We start from the raw sequence: 27,319 nt of genomic DNA on the forward strand, positions 1-27,319 counted from the left end.
CAGAGTGAGAGAGGGACACAGAATCTGAGCAGGCTGAGGTGTCAGGTCAGAGCCTGATGTGGGGCTCAAACTCATGAGCTGTGAGAATCATGACCTGAGCTGATGTCGATGCCTAACAGACTGAGCTACCCAGGTGCCCCATAAAATGACTTAAAGATTTTCAAGAAATGCATATTTATTTTAATCATATATATTTAAAATTTATTTTATTATTTTACTTCTCTAAGTTTAGAGTTTAGAAAGGACTTCTCTTGAGTTTATTTCTAGTATTTAACAATTTTTTGAATCATGTTACCTAATCGTATTATAATGTACCTCATTTAAACTGTTTATACAGTTAGACCATATGAACATTGTTTACTCTGAAAAGGAACTATTTTTGTCATTTAGATAGGTTTTGATTGTTTTGACATAGTTATCTTCTGACTACTTACTTATTTACATTCAAGGTTAGTTTTCTATGAAACCCCTGTAACGGTGGAACATAAGATATAAGCATTTTTTATTTGACACATTTGCCTGCTTCTAATGTATCCATTAGTGTTCAGTTCTAACTGCTTATCCAAGAAATCCATCATATTATTATTTTGTATAGCATTAAAATAGAAGAAATTTTTGGCTGTACTCTTAAGGATATCTGAGAGAGAGGTTTCTTAGGTCAACTGTCAGAAAATGGAATGAGCCAGTTTATGCATAATATTTCTTTATTTGAACCCTGGGGACAGAAATTTTTTTTACTTTCGGGAATTTAGCATACTTGTCTCATTTCCATGAGGTGATCTAAAGCATTGTTTTCAGATATAACCTAATGTCCTCCATTTCAATAGAAGAAAGCCAATCCTAATCCTCTTTTTTAGTAGTTTTGGGAAAAAAAGTTGATGGAATAAATAGTAATGTGCTCGGGGCTCCTGGGTGGCTCAGTGTCCGACTTCGGCTCAGGTCATGATCTCGCGGTTTGTGAGTTTGAGCCCCACGTCGGGCTCTGTGCTTTCAGCTCAGAGCCTGGAACCTGCTTCGGATTCTGTGTTTCCCCATCTCTCTGTCCCTCCCATGCTCATGCTTTGTCTCTCTCCGTCTCTCAATAATAAATAAACGTTAAAAAAGTTAAAAAAAAAAAAAAAAGTAACATGCTTGCTTTCACAACTTTGTCCCATTGCCAGTTACAGTGAATGAGTGCAAAAAATATATAAACTGAATTTTTAATAAATTGACTGTCTTAAGAAGTAGAGAGCCAGAGCCTGGTGCAAAGTTTGTATTCCAATAAATACTAAAGGCAAAAGCTGTGGGTGAAAATTCTGTAGAAGAGCAGCTTCTCCACTGCCCCAAGATTTAAAAAAGAGTAGCCTTCCATTAATCCACAGGAAAATATTCTGTTGACATATTGTGGAAGGGGTTTCGATAGTCTTTGCAAAAGGCTGGTAGTTAATTGGTACTGCTTTCATTATTTATATGTCTGAGTCAGATTTTCCCTATTCACTCTCATAGCTTTCCTCAAACTAAAGTAGTGAGTTTTGCAAATTTTTTCAGTTTACATTTATATAATTAATTCTTTAATAATTGTAAGTAATCTTACCAAAGGTAACTTCTTTCCAATAGTAGTGCTCTTTTTAATTCCCAGCGTAGTTTAACCATCTAGTATTACAGAATGTTATCTGCCCTGTATTGTTTTTGTGTGTAGTGTTGTAGTCCATGTGTTAACTGGGGATGCTAGTTTTTTTTAACTACTGTTTCAGACCCTCAGGAAATGGTCCCTCTTGACTCCTCTTTCCATAATGAGGACTGTTGGTCTATTAGAACTTTGGGCAAAGTGGGGAGGGTGGTCTCATCAGTGATAAAAAGTGGTCTGAGGTAGGTGTTTCATATCTTTAAACCAGTATGTGTCAAACCTTTTTTCATTATTACACTTGTTAGGAGCATTTTTAGACATTTTTTCTCTAATAGCCCTGTCCCCATAATTCAAAAGTGTTATTTTTTTCTGTAAATGTAAAATAATAGAAAAATTAAGTTAATTTTTTTAAAGTTTATTTATTTTGAGAGGCGGTAGGACAGAGAGAGGAAGAGAGAGAATCTCAAGCAGTCTCTGTGCTGTCAGCGCAGAGCCCATCACAGGGCTCTATCTCAGGAACTGTGAGATAATGACCTGAGCTGAAATCAAGAGTTGGATGCTCAACGGACTCAGTCACCCATGCACCCCAGAAAAATTAATTTAAAAAGTATCTTTAATGAGGTTAAATTTGCTTGATCTGAGAAAATACCTTTTAACTTAGCGGCTAGGTATTCATTCAAATATTATTGACCTATTTTGGGCACTTGACATAGTTAATGAGAGCGGTTGAATAATTAGTAGAATTAAAATAATAAACTAATTAGAACTACCCTACAACTCAGCAATTGCACTACTAGGCATTTATCCAAGGGATACAGGTGTGCTGTTTCGAAGGGACACATGCACCCCCATGTTTATAGCAGCACTATCAACATTAGCCAAAGTACGGAAAGAGCCCAGATGTCCATTGATGAATGAATGGATAAAGAAGATGTGGTGTATATATATACAATGGAGTATTACTCAGCAATCAAAAAGAATGAAATCTTGCCATTTGCAACTATGTGCATGGAACTGGAGGGTATTATGCTAAGTGAAATTAGAGAAAGACAAAAATCATATGACTTCACTCATATGAGGAGTTTAAGAGACAAAACAGATGAACATAAGGGAGGGGAAACAAAAATAATATGAAAACAGGGAGGGGGACAAAACAAAAGAGACTCATAAATATGAAGAACAAACTGAGGGTTGCTGGAGGGGTTGTGGGAGGGGGGATGGGCTAAGTGGGTAAGGGGCATTAAGGAATCTACTGAAATCACTGCTTCACTGTATACTAACTAATTGGGATGTAAATTTTAAAAAATAAAATATAAAGTTAAATCAAAAAAATAATAATAATACACTAAAAACTATGTTTAGTTCTCAAAAGTCCAAGTTTCATGCACAAGGTCAAATGACAAATGACAAGGCGGCTAGCTGGCAGATACTCACTGGCTCCCTCTTGCAATATGACTGAGATTGAGCAGTCAAGTGAGAGAGGTCCTCTGGTCATTTCCATCTGTTTGCCATGTTTTTGTAGCTCTAATCTTGCATACATTTTGTGTGTATTCTTTGGAAACTCAAGAAAACCCATTGAAATCTATCAAATATTAAGTAATAAGATTTTTGTCCAACAGGGGTGAGCTTTGAAGGACCACGAATCATAATTATCAGTTTTTTAAAAAAATGTTTACTTAGGGGCGCCTGGGTGGCTCAGTCAGTTAAGCCTCCGACTTCGGCTCAGGTCATGAACTCATGGTTCGTGAGTTCAAGCCCTGCATTGGGCTCTGTGCTGACAGCTCAGAGCCTGGAGCCTGCTTTAGATTCTGTGTCTCTCTCTCTCACTTCGCCTCCCCCGCTTTTAGATTTAAATGTTTAAATGTTTATTTTTGAGAGAGAGAGAGTACAAGAGTGTGTACTTGCCTGTGCATGCAAATGAGCAGGGGAGGGGCAGAGAGGGAGGAGAAAGAAGATCTCAATTAGGCTCCACACTATCAGCACAGGTCCCGAAGCAGGATTCACTCTCACCAACTGTGAGATCATAACCTAACTTTAAATCAAGAGTCTGATGCTTAACTGACTGAGCCATCCAGACTCTCCTACCTTTATTCCTTGATCATTTCTTTCTCTCTCTTTCCTTTACAAAATTACAAAATTATTTAATGGCTAATGATTGTAGAATCGCATATTCAATGTATCATTCTATTACTTGCTTATCTATAGAGTATTTCAGTAAAGACATTATTAATTTATGTAAACAGCAGTGGATTTTTGAGTCCTTTGTAATTGTAAGTATGCTTTTTCTTTCTTTTGACCCATCTCTGCTCCTGTGTGCCAAGGAAAAATAGATTATTTTCCCCCCCTATAATTTCTGAACCAGTTTCAATTTTTCAACAGCTTCAAGCCCTACTTCAGATTTGGCCTAAACTGCCCCCCCGGGAGGCCTTGGAGCTTCTAGATTTCAACTATCCAGATCAGTACGTGCGAGAATATGCTGTGGGCTGCCTGCGACAGATGAGGTATACTACAGGTGGCTTTCTTTGAGGAAAGGAATAACTTGGGTGTAGATAGTGAAGGTGATGTATGTTGAATGTCTCATAAGAAAGGAAAGAGCTAGGAATTACTCAGTTTAAAGCATATTTTTCATCTGTTCTTCCCTATTCCCTTCTCTACCTCCCTCTCTCTCAAAGACTCCTTTGTCTTTCATGTTTAGCCTATATTATAAAAGAAAACCCAAAAACATACTGGGTCAGAAGGTCCCCAAGATCACCCTTGGTTTCCACAATTCATTAGGACTTACAGGACACAGCGCATACTCATACTTTTGGCTCTGATTTATGAGACGAAAGGAGGCAATGTAGAATTGGCAAAGGAAAAAGATTCATGGAGCAAAGTCTGGAGGAAACCATCAGAAGCTTCTAAGAGTTCTTTATCAGTGGAGTCTCAGTGAATATACTTAATTCTTCCCAGCAGTGAGTTGTGACAACGTGTCTGAAATATTGTCTACCAGGGGGGCTTGTTAGAGACTTGGTGGCCAAGGTTTTTATTGGGGGCTGGTCACATAAACACCCTCTGCCAAACACAAAAGCAAAATCCTAGACTCCTAGAAGGAAAATGGGTGTTGGGGCATCAACCGTTGGGTAAGAACAGTGTACACACACAAAGCCATTCTTATCTGTTAGGTGGTGGGAAGCCTTCTAAAAGCTATGTTTCCAGATGCCAGCCAAAAGGCCGGTGTAGTTAACAGCCTTTCTAAAAGGATAGCAGTCAGGCCTGCTGCTATGTTAACTCTTTTCTGTCCACCACTCAGAATTAAGAAGTGTTAATATTTTGGCTTTTTTAAAAATTTTATACTTTTAAGCAAATAACATTACAGCTAAAGGTGAAATCCTCATAGTTTTGTTACCTAGTCCTGATTACTTTCACTTCCCAAAGACAACCATGATTATGAATTTGGTCTGTATCCTTTTATACCACATTTTTCTGTTGATGCTGCATTTTTATATCTATAAAAATATGTAGAATAATATTGTACATTACAAAATTATACCAATATGTTTTGCCATATGTATTATTTTAAATCTTGATTTTAAAAAATTCATTGTTGGGTTTTTGAGGTCATTCTTTACCATTACATATAAATACAGTCTTTTTCTTTCACTACTGTGTAATATTCTATCATAGGGATATATCTTATTTGCCGCATTTCCCTATTGAAGCATTTTGTTTTCCCCAGACTTCCTTGTTCCCCAGTGCTTCAGTGAACATGTTTGTACAGTCCCGTTTGGCTAGTACATGTATGAAAATCTATTAGATTTATTTGAAGAAATGTCATTATTGAGACCATCTCAGACAATGGGCATTTTCAAGTTTATCCATTTCTCATTTCAAAAATGAGGTTTATACTGTATGGCTATTTGAAAAAATAGAAGTTCTGAGAAAATTGTGGATACTTTTACACTTTTTCTTCTTTTTAAAAGTCATATATGTTTCAAGCCACATAATATCCAAAAGAAATTACACAAACTTTTCAATAGTTGTTATTTTAAGGGAGTGAAGTTAGAAGTATAAGGAAAGAGGAAGCCTTCCCAATTTCCGTACTTCCTTTCTATCTTTTACACCATTTATAGGTTGGTTGGTTTTTTGTTTTTTTTTAATGTTTATTTATTTTTGAGACAGAGAGAGACAGAGCATGAATGGGGAAAGGTCAGAGAGAGGGAGACACAGAATCTGAAACAGGCTCCAGGCTCTGAGCTGTCAGCACAGAGCCTGACGTGGGGCTCGAACCCATGGACCGCGAGATCATGACCTGAGCTGAAGTCGGCCGCTTAACCGACTGAGCCACCCAGGTGCCCCTGTTTTTGTTTTTTGAGAGAGAGTGCCCACACACGGGCAATAGGTGACTAAGGGGGTGGGGGCACAGAGGGAGAAAGAGAGACTCTTAAGCAGGCTCCATACTCAGCGTGGAGCCTGATGCAAGGCTTGATCCCATGATCCTGGGATTGTGACCTGAGCTGAAATCAAGAGTCTGACATTCAACTGACTGAGTCATCCAGGCACCTCCCTTTTGTAGGTTTTATAAAAGGCACAGATTTTACAATAAACTTAAGATTGGTGAATAGTTTTAAAAACTGAGGCTGCAAGTTGGGCTTTAGTCTCATCTTCCTAAGTTTGCATTGGAGATCTGAGGGAAAGGGGCTACCTGGCTCCCTTTATACTGAGCCAGGTGTTTCCTTGTCTTTTCTTTTCTTTTCTTTTCTTTTCTTTTCTTTTCTTTTCTTTTCTTTTCTTTTCTTTTCTCTTCTTCTCTTTTCTTTTTTTATGTTTACTTATTTTTGAGAGAGAGAGAGAGTGTGAGTTGGGGAGGGGCAGAAAGAGAGGGAGACACAGAATCCGAAGGAGGCTCCAGGCTCTGAGCTGTCAGCACAGAGCCCAATGTGGGGCTTGGAACTCACAAACCATGAGATCATGACCTGAGCCAAAGTTGGATGCTAAACCAACTGAGCCCTCCAGGAGCCCCCCAGGTGTTTCTCTTAAATAAACTGATATACAGGAAGAGATTGCTGTGATCTCCATGTTCTATATTGGTATTTCTGATGCATTTTCCTATGATAAATTTTTGGCTAATGAGGTTTTTTTAAATATAGTGCACTGGGTTTCAGTCCCAGATCTGCATTAGACTACTATCCTAACCATTTATTGCCCAAGACTATAGTTAGTAAGTAGAGGACTTGGAATTCATCTTACCTGACCACTGGAATTGCCTCTGATAAGAGTGTGTTTATAAGTGTATGATTTAGAAATGGACACAAAATAGAGAACTTCTTAACCTTAATTAATTCAGCTCATTTAATTACAATATTATGTTCTATTAATTCAGTGAATCAATTCTCAGTTACACTCATTTCCTTATCCTTTAAATTATTTAAAGTTAATATTTTAACACACTGATAATCTGGGAAAAGGAATTAACCCTAATGATTAGAAAGGAAAATAAATTACTAAAAAGTACTGATGGAATTTTTTTATTTAAAAAAACTGGTTGCCTGGGATACCTGGGTGGCTCAGTCAGTTAAGCCTCCAACTCTTTCTTGGTCTTGGCTCAGGTCATGATCTTAGTTTGTGAGTGCAATCCCCGTGTCAGGCTCTGTGCTAACAGTGTAGAGCCTACTTGGGATTCTCTCTCTCCATCTCTCTCTGCCCCTACGCCACTTGCACTGTCTCTCTCAAAATAAACTTAGAAACAAACAAACAAACAAATGTGTTGACTGAGTATATAACTTTTCCTGCATGATCAGAAATCAGTATTAAAGTACCCGATTTTATTGTAACTCTGAGCTGATGTTGAATGCTTAACTGACTTAGCCACTCAGGCCATCCCTCTTGTGTTATTTTAATAGTGGGACAGTGAATGTAAGCATACATAACAAGCCTGACCCAAAAGAACCATTGCGTTTCAGTAAGTTAGTGTTTGATAGTTTGATGGGATGGGATCTCTTTCTGGCATTGGTTGTTGAGTGACTTATTTTGTCTTTTGTTTCTTTTAGTGATGAAGAACTCTCTCAATATCTTTTACAACTGGTGCAAGTTTTGAAATACGAGCCTTTTCTTGATTGTGCCCTCTCTAGATTCCTATTAGAAAGAGCACTTGCTAACCGCAGGATAGGGCAGTTTCTATTTTGGCACCTTAGGTAAGTCTTTTATATTTTTAGATTTGAGTCTACCTGGTGCTTTTGTAAATATAAATCAGCATAATACGGGACATTTACTGTAATAGTTGGCTGGTTTACTTGTTTCTGAGCCATTTATAACATTCATACTCTTCTTGGTGTCTTCTATTTCTTGATACCCAACTCTTAATTTTCAGGATTTGGCAAAGTAATTCAGATAAGTGTCCCACCAAGCTTCCTTGATTTTTAACTGAAACTAAAAATTAATGTATTGCTATTTTCTAGTAAAGTGCACTTACTTTGTTAATATTCTTGGGCTAAAACCACACTTACTCCTTCGGAAAGGCTTTGGGTAGTAATATCATTGCTACCAATAGATAAAGATTTTAAAGTTTTCCTATAACAAGAGCAGCATTATTTTCAGCTTCTTTATTAGGTCAATTTTAGAAATATGTGAACCTTATTTCGCCAAGTTGATATAGGAGTAAAATCAGAAAGGATAAATGAAGTCCTTTTTTCCTAGGAAAATTGTTGGTTCCTGATTTCTGACTCTGTCCTCAGACATTTTTGTTTTTTTCATCTGGACTTGAGAATACTGAAACTAATGACTGTCATAAAAATAGGACTTTCCCCCATTTTAGCTAAACTTTTTAAGGAAAATGAGCTCTATATTATTTTGATAATGATTTTGGAAGCTACATTTCTGAATCTTGATTTCCTTTATTACTCATAGAGGTTTTTCCTTTTTTATTTTTAACTTGTCATCTTTTTCATCCAGTTCAACCTTCCTATTTTTAAGCCCTTCAGGGAGTAACAGAATATGTTGTTCCTTCCTTTTTCAAATGGGTACACCATTCTTTAAGTGAGAAAAAATTGAAGCTAATTGAGGGATTAGTCACTTGTGTGATGTGAATCAGATCTTTGCGTTTCACTTTATTGTCTTAATTGGCAACGTTCTGTTTCAACTACAGAAAGCAAACAAGGTGAGATGTGAAAATTTTGGATTTTTGGAATAAAAAATTAATTATATAATCACACATGTTTTTGATCTGTGGTGTTTAAAGAATTGGGAAGTTGCCCATCCCACTAATATTTGTGGACAAGATGATGTATTCTTCTGTGTTTTGATTGGCATCATACATTTATTTCATAATATGAAGTCAGTATTTTTATTTGGTGATCTGAAGTGTTTTATAAGCAAATTATCTTAATATTATTAACTTATTTGTAGGTCAGAAGTGCATATTCCTGCTGTCTCAGTACAGTTTGGTGTCATCCTTGAAGCATACTGCCGGGGAAGTGTAGGGCATATGAAAGTGCTTTCTAAGCAGGTATCTGGTTTTTGTTTTTGTTTTTTTAATTTTTTTTTTATTTTCATGTTCAGTTTGCCACATGGTATTTGATAAATTGTATCATATGCTATTTCTCCCATTATTCCATGGAAGTTTCAGTAACTGAACCTAATTAATACATTAAAAAATTTTTTTTAATGTTTATTTATTTTTGAGAGAGAGAGACAGAGTGCAAGTGGGGGAGGGGCAGAGAGGGAGGGAGACACAGAATCTGAAGCAGGCTCCAGGCTCTGAGCTGTCAGCACAGAGCCCCATGTGAGGCTTGAACTCACGAACCCCGAGATCATGACCTGAGCTGAAGTTCACGCTTAACCGACTGAGCCACCCAGGCATCCCATTAATACATTTTTAAATAAAAATTTAAGTCAAGAAATGAAGTGTTAAATTTAGCCGAACATTAATTGAATGCTCCCTCAAAAATGAAGGATTCTTCCTAGTATCTATATTAATAATATGCCTTAAGTTTTAATGGGAAATACCCATGTAGACATGCTTAACAATGGGTTTGATGGTGATGGTGACAAAGGTCATGAAATTTTTAGACCCTGTTTTTTCATATCCCTGAGTTACTGTTTCCAGTTAGTATAGTATTTATGATTCATATATTCTGCCATTTGTTTTAATTTGAGATATTTTGACACTTAAATTCATAGTTGTTATAACATCTAGAATTCAGAATCCTCAAGCTGCTTTTTCAAAATATATATACAGGCCTGCAGTCCCTTATCTTCTTTCCAGGACTTCATTTTCTCATCATTGCTGATGATGAGATATTAGTGAGATTAATCAGTCAGATATTAAATGCTTATGTGCCAGGAACCATATTAAATGTTATAAGCATGTTATTTTACTGTCCTTATTATGTGCCACAGTAGTTGCTAATACTGTCTGGATTAGACAAGGGAGAAAACAGAGGCTCCAGGAGATTAACTAGCTTGCCTAAAAACCCAACTATTAAGTGACAGAAAGAGTTTTTAAAATTAGGGCTGTCCAGCTAGAAAACTGTTATACTGGGAGTTTTCAAACCTTCGTGGCACCACAACTCTCTTTTTAAAATCAGAACTTAAACATAAATCCAGTATATAAAATAGTGTCATTTTATGAGTATAAATGTATTTTGAAGCTAAAATAAAATATAAGCCATTAAACAGAACCATGAAGCTATTTTACTGAATACAGAATTTCAAAATCGGGGGCCATTGAAAGTTGTTGTCTCAACATCATTTATTTCTTTTGGAGATAATCCTGATTTATATAGGTAGTAATTGCAAGTAGTAAAGGTCTTTTTTTTTTTTTTTAAAGAATGTTTAAATGGCAAGATTTGTTTACACTCAATTCGAGGGCCCAGGTTTTCATTCTTTTTTTTTTTTTTTTTTAATTTTTTTTTCAACGTTTTTTATTTATTTTTGGGACAGAGAGAGACAGAGCATGAACGGGGGAGGGGCAGAGAGAGAGGGAGACACAGAATCGGAAACAGGCTCCAGGCTCTGAGCCATCAGCCCAGAGCCTGACGCGGGGCTCGAACTCACGGACCGCGAGATCGTGACCTGGCTGAAGTCGGACGCTTAACCGACTGCGCCACCCAGGCGCCCCAGTAAAGGTCTTTTGATAGCTTGCTTGCAAGTGAGAAGCATAACCATGGCCCAGGCTTGATATGGCCCAGGTAGGTCCTTCATCCCCTGAAGGATGTGATGAGAGCATTTCTGCCATCAAAATAAAGCAGCCCTTTATTCTAGCTTCTTCATGCCAGAATTCTTATTGACAGGTAGCAACAATATGCTCTTGTTCTTTAGCATTGATTTTTCTTGCAATGAGTATCATCCAAATAAACACAAGAAGGTTTTCTTAATGGTTTAATATGCATTTACTCAGAATTTACTATACCAGGGTTACTGTTAGGTATTGGTAATGTGAAGTGAAAATAGTTACGTTATTTTTTTTTTAAACTATGTTATCTGAGTTTGAGAGAGAGAGAGGGAGAAAGACACACTGCATGAATGAAGGAGGGACAGAGAGAGAAGGAGAGAGTCCTAAGCCAGCTCCACACTGTCAGTGCAGAGCCCAATGTGGACTTGAAGTCATGAACTGGACCTGAAATCAAGAGTCAGATGCTTAATCGACTGAGCCACCAGGATGCCCCAGTTATGTTATTGTTATCAAGGAGTTTATATTTCCATAGAGAAGGTGTACAAATCAATAATTAAGAAATATATGATTAAGCATTATGGGAACATAATGGAAGCACAAAAGAGAGGCATGTAACCAAGCTTAGGATATTAGGAAAGAGTTCATAGTGGAGGTGACATTTGTAGGTTTTGTCTAGTTGGTGTGAGTTCAGTGAAGAGTATGTTAATGTTTTACAGAGAAGCAACCAATAAGAGTGTATGTATGCACTTGACCCTTGAACAACATGAATTTGAACAACATGAGGTCACTTATACACTGATTTTTTTGACACAGTACAGTACTATAAATGTATTTTCCCATGATTTTCTTAATATTTTCTTTCTTCTAGCTAATACAGTATATAATACATATAACACACAAAATACATGTTAATCTACAGTTTATGTCACTGGTAAGGCTTCCCATCAGCATAGGCTATTAGTAGTTAAGTTTTTGGGGAATCAAAAATTATACCCAGATTTTCGACTGTGTGGGTCTGGAGGTGGAGTTGGTACCCCTAACCCTTTATTCAAGGGTCAGCTGTATAGAGAGAATGAAGCAGAGGAGGATGGTGAGATTGTATTACAAAGAGTTGTCTCATGTGATTATGGAGGCTAAGAAATCCCAAGATCTTCAGTTAAGGAAGCTAGAAACCCAGAAGAGCTGATGGTGAAGTTCCAGTCTGAGTCCAAAGACCTAAGAACCAGGAGAGTCAGTAGAAAGTGTCAGTCTGAAAGCAGACAAGTTTAACACCCAAGGAGTTTTAGGAAAAGACCTATGTCCCAGCTTAAGACAGCTGGGCTGGCAGAGTTCCTTCTTACTTACTGGAAGGTCTGCCTTTTTCTTCTATTCAGAACTTCACAGGTTCTGATAATACCCATTAGTATTAGGAAGGCCAGTCTTCTTTACTCAGTCTACCCATTCAAATGTTAATTTCATCCAAAAATACCCTCACAGACACACCCAAAATGATGTTGGACCAAATATCTGGGCACCCTATGGCCCAGTCAAGTTGATACATAAAATTAACCATCACAGATCAACTCAGCATGTATACACAGCTTTGCCAACCATGTTTAATCTCCAAATAAAGACTGTGTAGCAAGTTGAGAATTACTTCTAACATAATACAAATACCTTCAGTACAAGCAAAAATGCACTAACATTTTCCCCAGAATAGGAGGTAATATCCTTGAGTGGTGTTTCCTGTTCTTGCTACACTATAAATTAAATACTGCGATGTAACATTAACACTTAAATACTATGATATAAAATCAGTACGTCTAGGTTACATGATAAAGGAAAAGAGCCAGAAGGAAACAGACTGTGTATGTAAATATAGCATATACATATATGTTTATGTATATATACACACATATATAAAAACACATTCGTATCAAAACGAGGAGGAGATACTCATGACAATTAAGCTTAATTTCTGTAACTCGTCATATGGTTATAGCTGGTATTTATTATTACCTTCTTCCAACTCATTCTGTATTCCCTCTGCCTTTAATAAGCATTTCACTTTTGGTTCTTGACTTGTTGGGTTGACCCAAACCTTCATTCTTAAAGGGTCCAGGCCATTAGTAGTCCTACCTAAGTTAGCTTGTAATTGTCCATTGATCTTAATCACAGGACATGGTAATGCTAAGAAGAGATCTCCTATATTTTAGGCTTACTCTTCCTTACCTCTGTGGAACAGTAGGCCAATTTCTCCTTGATAGTCAGTATCAGTCACTCCAGCCAGCATCATAATGCCTTTTTTTGCCTGTTGATCCAGAGGCTTGAGGTGCCCAAAGTGGCTGGGCTGGAGTCTTAACTTCCAATTCAATACAGTCATTGCCATGTCCCCCATTGGAATCATTCTTCCCTCTATAACTAAGACCTCTGTGCCAGTAGAGCATAAGGTTGCAGGAAAAGAAGCAAAAATTTTGCTAGTGGGTCCCTGGAGGGAGTAGTAAGTGGTACAACTTTGACTTTTAAACCTTGATTTCTGGACCCTTGAGTCCTGGCTATGGGAGAACCCTTGTCATATATTGGATGCTGACTCAGAGCATATACAGCTTTCTGGAGTGCCTTGCCTAAGTCCTGCAAGGTATTGCCACCTAGCTGCTACTGTAAGTTAGTCTTCAAAAGGCCATTCCATTCTTTTGTCAAGCCAGCTACTTCAGATTAGTAGAGAACATGTTAAGACTAGTGAATTTCATGAGCAGGAGTCCATTGTTACACTTTATTTGCTGTGAAATGAGTTTCTTGTTTGAAGCAATGCTGTGTAGAACACCACAATGGTGGATAAGGTGTTCTATGAGTCCACAAATGGTAGTTTGACAGAAATGCATTGTATTCAGGGAAGGCAGATCCATATCCAGAGTTAAGTTTCTATTCCAGTAAGAACAAAATATTGCCTCTTCCATAGTGGAAGCAGTCTGTTGTAATCAGTCTGTCACCAGATAGCTGGCTGTCCATCCGGGAGAAATGGTGCTATATCAGGAACTCATCAGCAGCTGGTCTCAGCTGCTGGCATAGCAGACACACAGTGGTGGTCATAGCCAGGTAGGCTTTGGTGAGTGGAGGTCCATATTGCTGAACACATGCATAACATCCATCCCTGCCATCTTGGCCACCTTGTTCATGAACCCACTGGGTGATGACAGGGGTGTTTGGGAAAAAGGCAGACTAGTGTCCACAGAATGGTTTTTCCTATCCACTTGATTATAAAAATCCTCTTCCAAAGACTCCCTTTGGTGAATATCCAATGGGACACTTTTTTTTTTTTTTTGCCTCTTCGGAGAAGTCTATCCTATATCTCTTCCCCATATTTCTTACTAATTTTCCAGTCATGTTCCTTCTACGTCCTTGGCCATAAGCCAAGCTTTGGTCACAGCTCATGAATTGGTATATAATTGCATGTATTGCTGTTTATCCTTTCAGGCAAAGTGAAACAGTAAGGTGCATTTTCCAAATGCACCACAGCAAGGATTTCACTTCACCGTTGTCCTTCAGAATTGTTTCCGAAAGGGGCTGTAGTTCCATAGTTGTCTGCTTTCCTGTGGTGTTTAGGTACTGTGTAAAGCCATTTATAAACCATGCTTGAGTCTTCTCTTCCTGTGTTAACTGGTTGAAGGGAACTCCCTGTGATGACATAGGTGCAGGTTAGGAAAGAGAAGGTAGTGTAGCAAGAAGAGGAAACCGTGGACATTTGAGTCACTCTTCATGTAACTTACTGTGCCTTCAGGGCCTGCTCAGGCCCAGTCTTATATATACACTTCATTTGATGATGGAGTACTATTTTGCTTACCCATCTTTATGGCTTGGTGGATCAGACAACACCCAGTTCATAATGGGCAGTTCAGGTCACATGCTTGCTTGGTAGCCAGTGGTTAAGCAGTCAATCTTACTAAATCCCAATAGTAAGCTAAGAGTGGTTTCTCTAAAGGAGAGTACTTCTCTACAGGAGCTGGCAAGTGTCGTTTCCAAAATTCTGAGGACCGGTGCTATGATTTATCTATAGGGGCCTGCCAAGGGCTCCAGATAGCATCTCTGTCTGCCACTGACAGTTCAAGCACCATTAGACCTGCTGGATCATATGGACCAAGTAGCACACCAGCTTGCACAGCAATCAGGACCCATTGCAGAGCTTTCTTTTGTTTGGGATCTCACTCAAAACTAGCACCCTTTTAGGTCACTCAGTAAATAGGCTGTAGTACATGACCCACATGAGCAGTATGTTGCCTTTACAATCCAAAGAGGCCCACTAGCCATTGTGCCTCATTTTTGGTCATAGGAGGGGCCAGAGCAACAAATTATTCTTTACTTTAGAAGGGATATCTTGATATGCCCCATGCAAGTTGAACCCTAGAAGTTTCATTGAGATAAAAGGTCCCAAATTTTTATTGGATTTATTTCCCACCTTCAGACATACAAATTTCTTCAGATCTAAAGTAGTTGCTATTTCTTACTCACTAAGTTCGATCAGCCTAATGTTATCAATGTAAAGGTGCCAGAGTGGTGTCTTGTTAAAGGGAGAGGCAGTCAAGATCTCTGCAAAGTAAATTATGATAAAGGGCGGGAGAGTTGCTATACTTCTGAGATGGGGCATTGAAAGTGTATTGTTGGCCTTGACAGCTTAAGCAAACTTCTTGTGGTTCCTTATTGACAGATATGGAGGAAAAAGCAATTGTTAGTAGGTGTATACCATGTACCAGGAGATGTGTTACTTTGTTCAAGCAACGAAACCATATTTGGTACACCACTAGTTAATGTTAGGATGATCCACTGTAATTTTCCAAGCCCCATCTGTCATCTGTACAGGCCAAATAAGCAAGACGAGTGGGGCTGTGAATCTACACCCCTGTATCTCTCAAGTCCTTGATGATGGCACTCAACTGTGCAGTCACTGCAGGAATGGGTTACTGCTTTTGGTTTACTGTTTTCTGAGGTAGAGGAGCTTATAATAACTTCCGCTTCCCATCAAAATAGCCAGGGAGCCAATATGGGGATTCTGCCAGCTGTTGAGTATATCCATTCCAATTATGCATTCCAGTATAGAAGAAATAACCAGAGGATGGATCTGAAACGGGCTCCATGCTGACAGTAGAGAGCCCAATGCAGGGCTTGATCCCATGAACTGTGAGATCATGACCTGAGCCGAAGTCGGACACTTAACCAACTGAGCCACCCAGGTGCCCCTAGTCCCCTTAATTTTATAGTCCTCTTAAATATATCTCATGCCTATCAATGTATTTTGTGTTTATGGCTATTGTCCTAGTCCAATTCATAATCTTCTCTCACCTGCATGTCTTCATCAACCTCTTAAATTGCTCCCTTTGTTTCCGTTCTTGCACATGCAGACCCTTCTCTGCACAGCAGCTAAAGTGACATTTTAAAAATGCAGATGGGTTATGTCATTTCCATTTTTTAAATCCCTAAAGTAATTCTCATTGCATGGAGAATAAAACCCATTTGGGTTTTTTTTTTACCATTTAATTGGCTTTATTAATTGATTCATGAATTGGGCAGTGTCCCATCTAGCTAATCTAGTAGAGGGGACTTGGGGGAGCCATGCAAAAAAGGGTTTTACAGGCAGAAATGTGGTGGGACAATAAGCAGATGAAAAGATGAAAGTCACTTTCCCGTATTAGGTGGATTTCCTCATTTTCTTTTGGGGGGTTGAGAGGGCCCATGTGACAGATTACCTCATGGTGCTGACCAGGAAATTCCTGACTGACTGTTAAGACTGCACTTCTGAGGGAGGTTGAAAGTGCAGTTAGGTTAGGTACTGAGCCCCAGTTTGATGATGTGGCCTAGCATTTTGGGCCTGTTCTTTTCTTTTACATTTCCCCTTTGATCATGCTCTAAGCTCAACAGAGATGTGATCAAGATTTAAAGCATTAGCACCACTATCAGATACTATTCTGAAGTTCTCAGTTTTTATTGTTCTTTTGTATGGTATACATTATCCATAGGTTATGATGTTTTTTGCTTAATTCCTACATATTCATAGGTTGTGGAAGTCAGTCATTCTCCTTGTTCTTTGACATTCCAGTCTTAAGGAGTTCATTTGTTTGATGGTTAGTGGCTGCAAACACGCATTTAAAACTTATGAGAGAATATAGTGTGCCAGAGAGATTGTTATGGTAAGTATAAGCAGGATAATTCCCAGTGTTTGGAGTGCACGTTAGACTCATGGTCCCCAAGACACAAACCGAGCAAAGAAAGACCCTGTTGAAGGAGTCACCTTTTTAAGCCAAGTGGCTTGCTCTTGTCATCTTATGTAATTGAGTTTCAGCTTCCTGAGAAATGTTAATCCAGATACAGCAGGTGGTGTTGGCCACAGCAGAGATACCTTCTTGCTCAGCTAAAAGATAATCGAAGGCCATCCTATTATCAAGAACAGTTTTGGCCAAAGAGCCTAAAGATGGTTGTTGGGCCTCTTGTTTTAGCAGCAGATTCTGCAATAATTTTAAGAATTGCGGAAAAGTACCTGATTACAGGCTCATTTACATTTATCCATAATCAGAGGAGTGAGTCCTGAATCATGAAAGCCTCCAGACAGGTACTTTCTAACTCAACTATGTAACTTCAGGGAAGCCAACCAATGAGATGTCTTATTTTGCTTGTGAATAGTTAGGGAAGGGGCTTAGTTAGATTTTCTTAGCAGAACTTAGCTCTTTTAATATTAGAGAAGACTCAGTTTTCCTAAGTAATCAAAGACCTGATAAAGACAGCAACCACAAGAAATTATTTTGATAAAACACAGTATCTTTGTTTTCTAGGCAGATCACTTAAAAAAAACTTCCATAATCCGCTATCAAAAGTAGACTTCAAGTAAAAACCAGAACAAAACCTTTGTCATTTTAACAAAAAGAAAATCAAATTCTAATTTTGCACCAGTTTGCTTTTTATATTAAAATTTATTCCAGTCTTAGTCCTGATCACACATAAAATTCCTTTCCAAAGATTTCTTCTTTCACAAACTTTCTACAATTTTTTTCCTCAAAAATGTATCTTCATTTCTCAAACTTTTTACCAAAAACACACATTTTGATTTCTTTGCATATGGAGATGTTTTCCTTATTTCTGTAGTTTTAATTGCATATATTAATTAGAATTCTTAACCTTTAGGGGTGCCTGGGTGGCTTAGTTAAGAATCCGACTCTTGATTTTGGCTCAGGTCATGATCTAACAGTTCGTGAATTCAAGCCCCACATAGGACTCTGTGCTGACAGTGTGGAGCCTGCTTGGGATTCTCTCTTTCCCTCTCTCTTTCTACCCCTCCCCTGCTTGTGCATGCCTTCTCTCTCAAAACATTAAAAAAAAAAAAAAATTCTTTTTTATTTTAATGTTTATTTTTGAGAGAGAGCACACACACAAGGTTGGGGGGGGGGGGCGGGCAGAGAGAGGGAGACAGAGGATTGCAAGTGGGGCTCCTTGCTGACAGCAGAGATTGTGACCTGAGCTGAAGTTGGTTGCTTAACTGACTAAGCCACCCAAGCACACCCCCCGAAAAAAGAATTCTTAACCCTTAGAAACCTTAGTTCCTAGTGAAAACTAAGAAGTTAAGGAATTATAAACTGTTATACCAGCATTTTTTAGATTTGCAAATTCATGAATACTTTTCATAATTTCTAGAAGCATAGACCTTCTTCAGTTTTCCAGTGCACTAACACATCCAGATATCTTTTGGTTTCTCTGTAGTAAGCCAAAAGTAGATAAACCTGTGTTTAATAATTAATGGTTTGGTATTTTCTTATTTGGAAATGATCTAAATATTCAACAGATTTCTATTATATTTATTTTAACATAGGAGAGTTCTAAAGTTTCAAGTTACCAGAGATTTGGAAGCTATTTTTAAGTACACATAGAATAAAATATAATTCTTGCTAAAAACTTTATTACCTCTTATTCCACTTATATCTGTTTAAATCATTTGTTCTCAACAATTATGTTTATTTTACCCATGAAAATTTCATGAGTCATTAGACAAAATCACGCATCATTCTAAGTTATTTTTTGCTGACAGACTAGAACAGAAATGAATTTAGCTGATAAATTCAGGTAGAATAAAAGTTGTTTATCTACATTATATTCAATCTTGATAATTCTAAAGATATGCCTGTTTCCAGTCAACCAATGAACTTATTAAACTTGCTTTAATTTACCAAAAGTTATTCCAGAGCATGTGAACTTGAAAAACATTTGGGATAGTTTCTATTATATTTCTGAGAATTTTATGAAGACTAAGTTTATGCAAATGCTTGGTTTTTTTAAAAGCCGTTTAAAGAGAGCTCTTTTACAGATTAATTTTGGCAGTACCATTTGGAGGTAGAAAGTACCACACATGTAAAACGTATGTCTGGACACACACACCAACGTAGATGGAAGCAAACAGAGACCTTATAGCTTATAGCTTTAAATTACTACCATGGATTAGATACAATAATACAAAAATAGTTGGCTTTAAATTATTTTTCTAACAGATAGAATAAGATCGGGTTACCTGCTTAGGTGAATACAACTTTTTCTAATACTTGTGGAGAAGAATCTTGTCCTTAACAAGTCAAGTTCCAGATGACCTTTTTTCCCTTCTGATAAGAATTGGGGCGTCTGGGTGGCTCGGTTAAGCACCCAACTTCGGCTCAGGTCATGGATCTTGTGGCTCACAGGTTCCAGCCCCACGTTGGGCTCTGTGCTGACAGCTCAGAGCCTGGAGCCTGCTTTGGATTCTGGGTCTTCCTTTCTTTCTGCCCCTCCCCCGCTGGCACTCGGTCTCTCTCGCTCATAAATAAATAAGCATTAAAAAAAAAAAAAATTAAAGAGTTACCTCTCTGAAGTTTGTATGTCAAAGAGATGGTCTAGATAAGAATTATGGAGAATACTCTGGTAGAACATTTATATCTTAAAGGCACAGGGGGAAAAAAAGTAAGCTCTTCCTATAACTTTTGTTCTCTTAAGACCAGAATTTATAATACTTCCAAGCCTACTGAGATAAATAGGGGAGATTTGGGGTTTGGTAAAAAGTATTGGTGGATTTTGAGTTGTTTTTGGAGCTACATCTCTGGTCCTGTAAAGACTAGGTTTGTAAAACAAGGGCAGCTGTTTTTAATTCCTCAAAGAATTGGGTTGCTGCCTAAATTATATCGAAGGGCCAACACACCTATCCACCTATGTTAGAGTGTTTTTCTTTCCCTGTGGGTAAGTGTAGGAGAGAAAGCCTAAAAAATTCCTGTCAGGCTCTGAATATCAGCTTCCAATTTAGCTTAGGGGAGAAGGCCTAAAAAAATTCCTGTCAGGCTCTGAATATTATCTTCCAGTTTGGCCAAATTTCTGATCATAAAGTTATTCAGTCCTTTAAAATATCTTGTAAGATTTCAGCCTTGACGGTTAACTGTCTCTGGCTGTATTAAACAGTCCCATAGACCTAAGAGGCATCTTCAAAGTGGATGCAAAAGAGGCTGTCTTCCCAAGATCTAGAGTAACTCCCAAAGATAGCCAAAAGAACAACTTGCATATCTCAGGTGACCAGAAAGCCAAGCCAAGTTCCTAGGATAAGAAACAAGACCAGCAAGAAGGAAATAGCCTTCTCTGGGAGAGAAAGGATCAATAACCAATTGGTCAGGAACTGGAAAGGAAGGGACAGCGTGAAATTTTATTTCCCTCTCTTGACTGGGCTCCAGAGGTAATCTCTTTACAAAAGATTTCAGGGTCCTCCCTGGTTTAAGAAATTCTTTGACTGTGGCCCTCAGTTCAGCCTTTGAGCAAGATGTGAAAGATAACCTGCAGAGAATGGCCTGTAGCCTCAAATGGTCTTATTTTATAAGTTAACTGTTTAACAGTGTCTTTAGAGTGGAAAAGCAGTTCAGATAGAGGGTTATTGATACTCAAAGGATAGAGGAGAGCAGTAGGAATTACATCACTTTTATGCCTCAGTCTGTTACAGTCTTTTGTTTTAAATACCTTTTCTCTTTAATTTTTCATTAGCTTTTGAAATGAACCTTTCAATGAAACTATTTTGGAATTTTGAAACCTTCTGGAGATTTCTGCATACTAATAAGTGGATATCCCATTCTGTTTGTTTAATTTGGGAATGCTTGCTTTCAAGTGCATTTCCTAAATGTCTTATCTAATTGGAAATTTCCACATAATGAACGTTACCTTTCTAGGTTTTCATTAGTAAGATTTTGCCATTTTACTAGCTATCTGAAATTTCCTGGACTGTAATGTGGTGTTTTTCCTGATTGGATGAGGGCCTCAAATGTGGAGCGATGATTGGGTGAATAGTTCAGGGTGGTGAAAGGATTCACCCCAGGCAGACAGAACAAAGGAGATAGAAGTTTATTGAGTACACTGCAAGAGAGGCTGGCAGGACAGCAAAGGAGAGACTCTCTGCAATGTGGCAGTAGATTAGGGCTGTTTTTAGAGGGGGAAGGTGAGGAGGTATGGGGACCTATGGAATTTTCTCTTTTTTGGTGACTGTGCCTCTTTGTCAGTAGCCTGTTGGTCTGTTTGGGCTTATGGATGTTTTGAGGTGGGTCACCTGATGGGTCTGTCTGTATTCAGCCAAGTGGCTCCTGTGGGTCTTTTTTTTGCCTTGCTTTACATTCCATTGCTCAAGCCTGTTGTCTAAAAGTGGCCTCTACATGTAAATCTTTTTTTTTTTTAATAATTTTTTTTTAATTTAGTTTTTGAGAGAGAGACAGTGAGCAGGGAGGAGCAGAGAGAAAGGGAGACAGTGAATCTTAAGCAGGCTGTCAGCATGGAGCCTGATGTGATGCTCGAACTCACGAACTGTGAGATCATGACCTGAGCCAAAACCAAGAGTCGGATGCTTAACCAACTGAGCCACCCAGGCTCCCCTACATGTAATTCTTAGACATAAAATAAGCAGTTGGGCTGGAAGGTAGTGTGTTCAACTCTTTAGATTTAAGGGATCCTGTTTGTTTTAGCTAGACCTTTGGGTTTCTTAAAGTAATACCTAAGAGAGACGTGGTAGGGTTGGGAATTATGGCATGTTTACAGTGTCCCTTGTTGCACAGAAATTTTCTTGACCTAGTGTCAGTCTAACCCGTTTCATGAACAACTTACCCTGTTACAGGAGTCTTCTTAAAGTGGCAGATGCCCTAACAGCCTTTGACTGCATGGCCCATTTTTTGCAGCTTTTTGACCTCTGAGATCTCTGTTAGGAGTAGCCTTTATTTCTACAAAACAAGACCAAAAAATATGTGCATTTTATTATACCACAGTAACTGAGAGATGTTACTGTGTCTTGGCCAAGAAAGGGCCTGTATGCACCACTAATTCCCATGGAACCTTGGACTTTGGAAGGGATAAACCAGCAAATGCCAAGGAATATGGAGGATGGACTCATTCCAAATAAAATGGAGAACCACAGCTGCCTCCAGCAGTTCCCAACAAGGAATCTGGGGAAAGATTTCAAACAAATGGAGAATTGCAGACTAAACTGTCAGCAGTTTCCAATGTGGAATTCAGGGACAGAACTAAGACTTGGGGTTTTCTACCTGGGAAATTGTGTTCTGAAAGGCTAGGGGCTTAGCTCTGGGCAGATACGTCTGCCAACTCAATCTGACCTGCTCTATAAAGGAAAACCAGTTAGATCAGGAGCTTGATACAAAGAGAGCAGAGCTCAGAACCAAGAGGGAAATGGTGAGAAAGACAGTAAGTTCAAAAGGGTTCATGGTACCACACCTGTGTTTCTCATTCCTGAATGCCACTGGAAGTTTGCATCAGATCCTGAAGCTGCCACAAAATTTTCAGCAGTGAATTTTAAGATCTAATTGACTTCATTGATTGATTAATGAATCCAGCAGCATCTCACCTAGCATGTAGAAAGGATCTCCCCTGAACTTTTACCAAAGTTTGTAAAGCCCTGCTTGATGAGGTCCTACATCATGAATTGACCTCACTCATGATCAAACCACATTGTACATTTTCTTGGTTTTCTGGGAACCTTAGCTTGACTTTTTTTTTTTTTTTTTAATGTTTATTTATTTATTTTGAGTGAGAGAGAGTGATCAGGGGAAGGACAGAGGGAGAGGGAGAATCCCAAGCTGACTCTGTGCTATCAGCAAAGAGCCCCGTGCAGGGCTCAATCTCACAAACTGTGAGATCATGACCTGCACCAAAATGAAGAGTGTGATGCTTAACTGACTGAGCCACCCAGGTGCCCCAACCTCAGCTTGACTTTTATAACAGTGTACATATGACATATGTATGATTACATTTTTACTCTTGACTGATGAGTAGCAAGAGGGAGGCGGTACACTTTACATAGCAGTTCTTGTTATTACTGTAAACCTATGAAAAGATAGGGTGTTGAAACACTTAAAGTTTTTGACTTATGGCCATGTGGGTATTCAGGACACTATTCCAGGAAATGGATATCAATACAGTTAGTGATGGGGCCTGAAATTCGCAACTGTACAAACATAGAAGAAATTCAAATTTGAAATACTTCAAAAAGTTCCTGTTTGCACAGTCTGTTTTTCAACTGGTTCCCTTTTCACCAGTGTTTGTCCAGCTCCTGAAACTGTTGAGAAATGGAGTGTCTGTGGCTAACTTGGCAAGCTTCAGCCATCTCGATTTTCATCAAGCTACATAGAACCTTCCAGTTTCCTGTGAGCAAGCCCTCAGCCTGTCTATAAAAACTGCATGACTGAATTCACATTCCTACAGAGTCTTAGTGGTTTCTTTTCATAGAAGCAAAGTTCAAAAACGAAAACATTATGTAAAATAAATCTCCTGTTCATGGAAGTTCAAGCCAAGGTGTTCATATTTGTTGTATAGATGTTTTATATGCTTGTTATATATAATTTACATGTTAATATAAATGTGTTTATATTAACAAGCTGTTTCAGTTTTAATGACATAATAACAAAATAAAATACCCTTTCTTATGACTTATGGTTGGCCAAGGCTGTTTCTAATGGATTTTTGCATAACATGACACGGAAAGACCTCAGTTATTAAACAGTGAAGTTGACTTTTAAACACAATGGTTTTGATTCAGTTGGGCACTGTTGATTGATCTTGTACTAATTGCATAAAGTTTTTTTATTTGCATAAGTTTTGATAGCCGAAGTTACTTCATACAAATACTATAGACTTAGACAACAAATACTGTTATCTATATTCATATTTATTTTATTACACTATAATTCATTTAACTATACTATTCATGGCAAGAGAATATATTGAGAAGATATCACACAAGAGTGATGACAAAAACTAGATGTTAAGGTTGAATGACAGGATCCCCAGGATTACTTGTACAAGGATTTTCCTCTTCTACTATGGAATTGAACAAACGGAGTGGTTCAGATTGTGTTTCAAATTCTACTACTCAGTGAGCTGCAGAGTTCTGAGTACTTTAAGTGTCATCTTCTTACCCACAATTTATGTCCTTTTACTTTTCTCTGATTTTTAAGACTTTATTTAAGAAAAGGATTGAAGAACGTTTGAAAAATGGTACTTTAAGTCACAAGTGATAAAAATAAGTTTTTTAGTCTTGTTATATTTAATATGTTTGTCATAAGCTAAGCACTGATTTTACTTTGGCTGGTTGTTGAGGGCTTGTGTTGGGGAGAGGAAAGGATTAGTTATTAATTAATATCACATGATACTATAATATTTTATATTATTTTTAACCATAAATAAATTTTGTTGGTGGGGAAACTTATTTTTCAGGTTGAAGCACTCAATAAGTTAAAAACTTTAAATAGTTTAATCAAACTGAATGCAATGAAGCTAAACAGAGCCAAAGGGAAGGAGGCCATGCATACTTGTTTAAAACAGAATGCTTACCGGGAAGCCCTCTCTGACCTGCAGTCACCTCTGAATCCGTGTGTCATCCTCTCAGAACTCTAGTAAGTGACCATCTTTGCTGTGCTCAGTGACTTTTCCATAAAAAAAGCAATGCAGAAAGAATTTCTGAGTGACTGCCTTGCAGGAGCAATAAGGCTAGCTGTTAGCCCCAGTAAGTACTGTATATTTAAAGAAGGAAACTCTTAAATTTCTCAGAGGTTATTTTTGTGTGTACTGGGACGTATGCCTACTAGCTAAACTTACCTGTGGGATCCATGAAAGTTATTACAAGGTATTTTCCTTTCAGTTGTATGTGATTACATTTGTTTTCTATGTTACTGGTTTCTAAGGGTTGAACATCCTATGTATGCAAAATGTTGGCAACCATCATAGATTATTATTTTCCTATTTCAAAATTAGATCTTAAATTGATTTGGAAAATTATTTCTCACTTTTTCATTCCCTTGAAAAGTAATAATAGGAAAGTAATGATGTGTATCCTCTTGTGTTAGGATTCAAAGTTGATCCCCCTTTAAGAAGTAATGAAGTTATAATATTCCTAATTTTAATCTAATGCTATGATCTGGTTGTTATTGACTATCTGTAATAACATAGAGTTAAGGAAGAATAGTAAAGAAAGAAAGGAAGAATTTTAAAGAAAGAAAGAAAGGAAAGAAGAAAGAAAAGGAAGAATTTTAAACGTAGGTAGTGAGAAGGGCAAATCTGGGTTTTCAGTCTAGCCCATCTGGCATCACTACAGGCCAACCAAAACTGTCACCCCAGTTGCTTTTTTACCAAGAGGAAATGTTCTAGTTTTGACTTCTGCAGACCTGATTGGAACAGGTGAGGGTTTTCCCCAAGTCTAATAAATACATCATGGCAAAATTTACAGTCTTGCCATTTCTTTAAATTGAAGTGGACTAATTTCCCCCTTGTTTGATTTCAGTGTTGAAAAATGTAAATACATGGATTCCAAAATGAAGCCTTTGTGGCTCGTGTACAACAACAAAGTTTTTGGTGAGGATTCAGTTGGAGTGATTTTTAAAAATGGTGATGGTATGTACTGAGATTTTTACAGTACCAAATTCCTTAGTATTTTTCATTTGTTGTCAGTTTGCTTTATCTGAAAAATGATGTGTAAACGTATAACAGATGCAAGCCCAGAGGTAGCTATCAATGGTCATAAGGTTGAATTTGGCGTGTCCTGTGAATCCCTTTTTTTTCCTCTTAGAAAATATCTTTACAGCTTACTTACATACACTGTTCTAATAAATCTTTTTTACCTACAAAATACAAAGTCTGTCTTAATTCTTTGGTAAGAAGCTTGTGAAGTACAGTATTTTCAGTAGTATATTCATACATTCTGTTTCAGTGACAGCAATTTTGATATTGCTGCCATATTTTTATATTTTAATTAAAATGTCTTAATGACTCATATTTTTTGACAGGAAATGCCTCTGAGGTGATTACACCAACCAGACAGCCACCACTCATTAGTTGTTATGATTACAGATAAGTCACGTAAAATTCATTGCACTTCAGGTTCTTCATGGTCATAAGGATTATAGTTTTTGTATGTTGGGTTTATTAAAAAGAATAAAAGGTACATTAGTAAATATGCTTACCATAATATGTGTGCTTACAACTATTTTAAAAAGAACTTGTAGTGTTTTGCTAGACATCTAATCCCACTCGATGATATGAATGTTACTATGTAAGGCAATACTTTCAAAGCCCTCTGTTACCTCAAAATTATCCTTGGATATGATAACAAATAAAATCAACTGTTACAATTCTGTAACCTATCATACAATTCCTTATGTGATTTTTAAGAACTTCCTGTGCATCCCTAAACGCAACCAGGAAAGAAAAAAATCAGCAGTGTGAATTGTATAGATGTTGTAGATAGCCATTACTGTGTTATACAGTATTACGGCATCCATACAATCAGTATTGTAGCTTACACATGGTAAACAATTGAAAATTATTTTGTTTAAAGTAATCTCTACACCCAATGTGAGTTTGTGGGGCTCAAACTCATGACCCTGAGATCCAGAATCACATGTTCAACTGCCTGTGCCAGCCAGACACCCCTATTAAAAATATTATTTACCTTGGGGCACCTGGGTGGCTCAGTAAGTTGAACGTCTGACTCTTGGTTTCAGCTCAGGTCATGGTCCCAGGGTTGTGGGATCCAGCCCTGCATCACGCTTCACACTGAGGGTGTAGCCTGCTTGGGATTCTCTCTCTCCCTCTGCCCTGTTTGTGCGAGCGTGCATGCTCTCTCCCTCTCTCTCTCTCAAAAAAAAATTTACCTTAATTTCTGAAATAGTGTTACAGGCACATGCTAGCCAGCAAACCTAATATTTAACAAAATAAGTATACTCAACATTAAAGTTTTGGGAAAATATTAACACTATTGGTCATTGATTTTAGTTCTGTCTGAATTAGTAGTCTTGAATTAATGTTATTAGACATAACGTGGAAAGCATTTATAATAAAGCAGAGTATTCCCCCCTTAGATTTACGACAAGATATGTTGACACTCCAGATGTTGCGCTTGATGGATTTACTTTGGAAAGAAGCTGGTCTGGATCTTCGGTGAGATTTCTAGTGAATTTATTTTTGTCTCATGTTGTATTCCTTCCATAGTAAAATTTAAAAAAATTTTATTCCTTCCCTCCTGCTATTATTATTAACTGGTGTTCATGGTAATATTT

At 37.8% G+C, this 27,319-nt stretch overlaps 1 protein-coding gene across 9 annotated transcripts in view; it reads left to right on the forward strand.

Annotated features, from left to right (window-relative positions):
- PIK3CB (phosphatidylinositol-4,5-bisphosphate 3-kinase catalytic subunit beta) overlaps positions 1-27,319 on the forward strand; it is a 175,603-nt gene that overhangs the window by 128,585 nt on the left and 19,699 nt on the right. For all 9 annotated transcript variants that reach the window (XM_042954650.1, XM_042954656.1, XM_042954657.1 and 6 more), the window contains 6 exons: positions 3,986-4,107; positions 7,636-7,779; positions 8,990-9,089; positions 24,483-24,661; positions 25,546-25,655; positions 27,122-27,200. In XM_042954650.1, coding sequence (XP_042810584.1) covers positions 3,986-4,107; positions 7,636-7,779; positions 8,990-9,089; positions 24,483-24,661; positions 25,546-25,655; positions 27,122-27,200 — 734 coding nt within the window. The remainder of the gene's footprint in view (positions 1-3,985; positions 4,108-7,635; positions 7,780-8,989; positions 9,090-24,482; positions 24,662-25,545; positions 25,656-27,121; positions 27,201-27,319) is intronic.

The sequence above is a fragment of the Panthera leo genome, chromosome C2 (genome assembly GCF_018350215.1).
Source record: "Panthera leo isolate Ple1 chromosome C2, P.leo_Ple1_pat1.1, whole genome shotgun sequence".
In the NCBI taxonomy this organism is placed as follows: Eukaryota; Metazoa; Chordata; class Mammalia; order Carnivora; family Felidae; genus Panthera; species Panthera leo.